Here is a 6,000-nt window from a genome sequence, read left to right as displayed (position 1 = left end):
AGCGGCGTTCCCACGGCGGGCGCGTTGCTGAGCCCGGCCGTGGGGCTCGGTGGGATGCTCTAGAGAGGAGGGGATGCAGAGGAGGGGGATGCGCGCTGTGTGGGGGACCGCAGGAGAGGAGAGGGAGGCGTGTGCCTGCCTGGAAGGGGACATTTCTTCCCTTATACACACAAGCCGATGCCTACCCTGCCGAAGCGGTTAAACGGGGGAGAGCAGCAGCCAGGCTGGCAGATTCCTGCCCTGTGATATGCCAGCCACAGGGTGACGCAAGGGCTGGAAGGCTCCAACTAACAAGCCATTTTCACCTGCGTAATAAGCGCTAGTGGAGATACAGCAACAGCAGCAGCAGCGGCGGCTCCGAGTCCCCGCAGCCGGCCAGACTCCAGCCCGGCCGCAGCACCATCCAGCCCCCGGCGGCCACCGCAGCTTTTTCGGTGGCTTCCCGCTGCAGCCTGAGAGCCGGAGACGAGCGGCCGCCTTGCAGGCAGCATGTCAGCCCCGCCGGACCCCCAGGACCTGCTGCTGTCGGGCACTGGGGTGCACTGGGCTGCGGACGGGGCGGACCAGTATGCAGCTGGGGCTCCGCTGCGAGATGGAGATGGGGCTCAGCAGCGGGAACAGCTGGTTTTCGGCTCAGCCAGGGAACACCCGCCCGTTGCCATGGCGACTGCATCCCCAGGTAAAAGGCGAGGGGTACCCAGGGATGCTCAACAAAGGGGCCCTGGCAGCAGCATCTCCTGCTTGTCTCGTTCCCGTCCCTTCCCCGGTTCTTCCCCCAGCCTGGCTGCTTGGAAACATTGCTAATGAGTTAGTGAGCGCATGTAGGAAAACAGAAAATAACGAGCAATTGCGGCCTTTGCAAATAATAATTTTTGCTGATGGGGGGTGGGGAATGCAGGACCCAGCCAAGTTCCCTAAAGCTCTTTGCACTTTGCTAGGCACAGGACATCCAGATTTCAGTCAAATGTTGGAGGGCATTTGATTTCACCTGACTTGATGAGGCTCTGTCCTCATTTGTTGTACACCTGTACACATCTGGAGTGACAGATCTCAAAGGAGTTACTTCAGCTATTCCCTGTGCACCTGGAATTCCTGCATGGCCCCTTATGTTATTTAAACATGTAGCTTTTAATGGAGTGCCTATTCTGAAGTGTTTGTGTGTTTCCTGCATGCTTTTGAGACACATCCATTTAATTGTGGACTTTTCGGTTGCTGTGTTTTCCTCCTTTTGCTTTTTTAGGTGTCTTTGACTTAAGATGCATTTAGTTTAGCTAGGGACTGCAGGTTCATGGATTTTCAGTTTACTTTTGGGATTTATTTGATTTCCACTGGTTTAGGGTTCCTTTCTTTAGTGGGTGTATTAATAGCAGGTGTATATCTATTAATGAACCCCAGAAGGCTTCAGCTTCCAGTAGCTCCTGGTAGAAATGTTTGGGGAAAAATTACTCTATTTCCTTCTTGGTGACACTTCCCTACTTTCTTTCCTACTGCCGCCCATCAAAGAACCAAAATAACCCAGCCCTGGGGAGGCTGGTGGATCCCATCTAGATTCCTCTTCACTGGGAAGTAGATGTTTCCATTATACAGCCTGACTTGTCTTGAGTAAGTTGAGGGTCAGGGCTTGGGACGGGAATTGGTCTCCATTATGCAATAGCTGCAGAAGCATTAGGAACTGCGTTTTTGGGCTGAGTCCTTTCTAATCCCCTCCAGTCAATCAGCACAGAGAGTAGCTGGCCAGGAACAACACAGTCTGCATGACTACGTGTATTATTCCACTGATACCCATCTGTATGTTTTTTTCAGGGACTGAGTGTGCATCTGTGCATGTGTGTGCTCTCAACATGGATGTTTCCCTGGTGCTTTTCTGTCTGCTTGATGCTACCGAGTTCAGTAGTAAAATAGGATCTAACGCCCATCGGCTGATGTGGGAAATGTTTTGCTGTTTTGTAGCTTTGGGCAGGCAGCTAATCTGCTGATGTGCTGCTCATTCGCTGATCTGCGTGGTAGGTTGTGAAACGTGACTTTTTACTGGAGATAGAGGCAGATGGCTTGTAATGTAAGGATGTTGTAGGTGCAGGGGGTGTGTGTGTGAAGAGGGGCAGGATTGGGGTTTCCAGGTAGGGTTGCCTCAACAGTATCATGACATGAAGAAAGGGGAAAAGATCTTGTGAGCTTTTGTTGTTCACTGATGGATAAAAATATGGCCATGCTGAATGTTAGCGTACAGAACAAAGAGGGGTGGTCTCTTAAATTGTGTAAACCCCCATTAAGTTGAATGAGTGTGATACTGCTTACATTTAATGAAGGCTTCTTCAGGCTAACCTGATCTGTAAATTCAGGCTTATAGAATGCAGAATAGACAGAATGAAAGAAAGAAAGAAAGGAAGAAGGAAAGAAAGAAAAGAAAAAGAAAAAAGAAAAAGAAAAAAGAAAAAAGGAAAGAAAAGGAAAAAGAGAAGCAAAAAAAATAATTTTTGGCTTTTGGAATCCTCTGCAAAAGGGCTTTAGACATGTTTGTTTGCATGTGTCAAACTGTGGCAAGGTGGAGATAAAGTGAGCAATACAGACCTTTTTGATGTTTGCTAGCTGTGGATTGACAGACTGTCAAATTAGCAATATCATAAGAGCAGTAATGTGTTTTAAACATTTCCATTTTGTTCTCCCTGTTTAATAAAGTAACTGTTATGTGGTTGTGCATGTGTCTAGCCGACCATGACAGACAGAGAAGCATCCCAACCAGTGCAGTCCTGTGCATGCAGTTGCCTTTTCCATTTGTGGCTGCAGCACCTGTATTTCTATTCCACATTACCTAGTCAGCTACAGCTCCCGCTCCCTTCACCAAAGGAAGTAAATAATTTCCCTGTTCTCTCTGTGTGACTAAATATTCTTAAGTTGCTGAATAAGAGGTCTGTCATATTGCTGAATATCTAAAACTGTCAAGTATTTCAGAAAACTCTTTAATTCTCCTTCTCAGAGGGGGATTGCTGTGTGTTCCTAAGCTGTAGGAATGGACCCAGTGGGAGATACCTAGCTCCGGCAACTTACAACACTGCCATAAACTGCTGTAAACTTACAACACTCCCTATAAAATGGGGCACCTGGGGACACTTTAAACAAGGAACAATGCATCTAAACAAGAGTGAACTGGACAGTATATTTTCCAGGTAGTTTCCCAACACATCCTGTATCTGCCTCCATACCTCTCAGACCAGTCTTTTTTGTGAGAAACATGGTTATGCTCTTTGAGGCAAGAGCAGGGTTTGGAGACCGAGAGATTCTCCGAGCATGAAAATAACTGAAAATAAATGGTGGGAATTTATCACAAGTTGTACAGAAGTTTTCTTATACAACCTAAAAATTTGCAAACTTACCCTGATCTTGGCCTTTGTTTTAAGTTTGAAAACCAGCCAGGGATTGTTGAAAGGTTCAGGAATATTTTCAAGCTGGCCGTGGGCCCAGCTTTGAGCCAAACTGGCTTTGTGTCAAAACCTTCTGAGTGGTTTCTGAATGATGAAAAGCAATGGATTTCACTCCTCGTTCTTCGGACCAACCAAAATCAGCAATGATTGGGACTGCAGAAAAAAATTCCCACGAGGAGTGGAAAGCTCAGAGATTTCTCAAGCAAAGTCAGGGTAGTAAGGAGCTGCGGATCCCACATCTGCTTCTCCTGCAGAGCTACAATGAAGATTGACTCCAGTAGCTTCTGGGCAGGGACAAAGCAGTTTCTCTTGCTTTCATACTTGGCCCCTGGATTTTGCTGAAAATGTTTCTCTCCCTCAAATGGACAGCTTCTCTCCTTCCCAAAGATGAATTTGGTTCAGGGTGAGAGTTGCTTGCAGGCAGATCTTGCAAGGACTGGAGACTGAAGTAGTCCTGAAAGGCTGGTGAGCAGTTGCATGTTGGTGAAAAGAGCCCCATGCCACCCAACACACCATCTGGTCACAGATTCTGTTATTTAGTTTTATACATCAACAGTGATTAAAATTCCTTGAAAAGAATTATTTACAAAAATACTAGACAGGCTACCAGGCATTCCCCAGGATAAATACATATGGTTTCCTTCAGAGAAATGGCAAAATGTAAGAATGGACTGTACCTCCACAATGCAGGTGTGCTTAGGGGGGAAAAGAGGGGAAAAAGGGCAGGAACTCATACAAATGGTGATTTGTGTGTCAGGATCTGGGAAGCTGTAAGCAGCCTTGTGCATTTTGTTGCTATCTGTAGGGTGATTTACAGGCAGCAGTGGTACACCGCTGTGTCCATGTAACTGAGATTGAGAGAACTGCCAGTGAGCCCTGCCTGCTGATACTTAGGCCAGGATGCTCTTTGCCTTCAGACTGGCCACAGCAGTCAGGACATCCCTGGCAATCCTGGCCCATTTCCAGCTGCCTCGAAAGACAGGCTGCAGGGGGGGTCCAGCTGCCCAAAGTAGAGGTGGCCAGTGCCACAGGAGATGGCATTAGTAACTGGGACGTGCCTGTGGGGACGCAAGGGGATGGCGAATATGGCCTATGGGAACCCTTCTGAAACAGCAGCTACCAGCTGGTTGGGATCCCCTGAGGTGCCTCAGTGGCATGGAAGTCCTGTGATTATGGGACTGAATGGCACCCATATGGCATGTGCCAGCGAGGCGAGGAGGGAAAGCAGGACTAGAAGCTGCTTGGATGAGGCAGATGAGTGGAGGAACAGCTTCTGCCTGCCGAGGAGCAGTGAGATACCAAATCCCAGGAGTGTTTCATGCTCTGATGGGTGTAGATGTAGCACACAAGACCATGAGCGGTCCTGGCTCCTGCTGCTCCGTGACATCCGTGACAAGGACAGGCTCTCTAGGCTTAGTGCTTTAAGTAAAGACATTTTTAAAAAATTTTTCTAATTCACATGATTTGTACAGGTTGAGTTTGAAAATGTGTGCAGTGTACCCACATGCTGTCACCATGAACTAAGCCACCAAGCCCCTGCCAGCAAGGGACTGCAGTGAGGTCCTCCTGGCATAAGCTTGTGTTTGTACTGATAACGCTTCACCTGCAAATCTCAGTTTATTGTTTCTCTCCAGTTACTGGAGAGTTACTGGCAGATTTAGACCTCAACATGAAAGAGGTTTTTGATGGTTTTCAGGCAGCTTGAGAGCCCTGTAGTTCACCTGGGTGGAGAGAAGTGGGTATGAACATGAACATCTGCACCGCTTGGGTTTGGCACTGATGCTTTTCCGGGATGTCACAGCACAACCAAATGCAGGAGGTTCCCCAAGACAACTGGCTCAGTTGCCCTTTGGGGCCTTCCCACCCCTTTCCAAGTATTGCTTTGGCAAGAACTCTCCCTCCCTAAGCGTTCATGGCAATGTACTGCTCCAGGCCATGTGCACTGTAAAGGCCAAGATCTAAAACCTGATTTTTCAAGTTGCTGTAGAGAGAGTCGTGATAGAGTGGATTCGCTGGCCTAAGCGTATGCCACAGGGGAGCCTAAGCAGCTGTTTGGAAATATGTGCTCAACTGCCAGGCGATCTAGCTCAGATTTAGCCAACTGAGGCCAAATTTAGTCTCACTTTGGAAGAGTATATATTCATGCCAATTCTATTCTTGACATTTTAGTCCTTCCTGATTTAGAGAATTGAATTTACTTTTTGTCTGCTCCCTGGATTAGTCCCTCAAAATCTCTGACATACTGATGTGAGTGAAGGTGATCGAGATCATTTGGTGGAGGCTCTCCCCATTCTCTGGGGTTTTGTGAGAGCAAGCAGATTTTGCAGAGAGGGACAGAAACACAGCGGATTTCTTCTTGGATCCTTCTGTTCCTGTAATTCTCATGAAGCTTGACAAAGTGGCCATTTCATCACAGCCCACAATCGGTCATCTAAAAAAATTCCTATTGAAATACCATCCTTCATTCCCACTTGGTTAAAGTAGGAGCAACGACTCCTGTTGGGCTCCTCCAGCAAGTGCTGTGCTTCTGGGGGTGAAAAGTGCTATCAGAGGTCCATAAAATCTCCTGGTTTAAAATCTG

General features: G+C 47.5%; 1 protein-coding gene across 1 annotated transcript in view; it reads left to right on the top strand.

Moving 5' to 3' along the window:
- Positions 1-489: 489 nt before the first annotated feature.
- RTN1 (reticulon 1) overlaps positions 490-6,000 on the top strand; it is a 121,303-nt gene continuing 115,792 nt past the window's right edge. Inside the window, exon 1 of the mRNA XM_075029596.1 lies at positions 490-679. Coding sequence (XP_074885697.1) covers positions 490-679 — 190 coding nt within the window. The remainder of the gene's footprint in view (positions 680-6,000) is intronic.

This window comes from Buteo buteo, chromosome 6, assembly GCF_964188355.1.
Source record: "Buteo buteo chromosome 6, bButBut1.hap1.1, whole genome shotgun sequence".
In the NCBI taxonomy this organism is placed as follows: domain Eukaryota; kingdom Metazoa; phylum Chordata; class Aves; order Accipitriformes; family Accipitridae; genus Buteo; species Buteo buteo.
The sequence above is the reverse complement of the archived record's forward strand: the minus strand, read 5'-3'. Positions and strand labels throughout refer to the sequence as shown.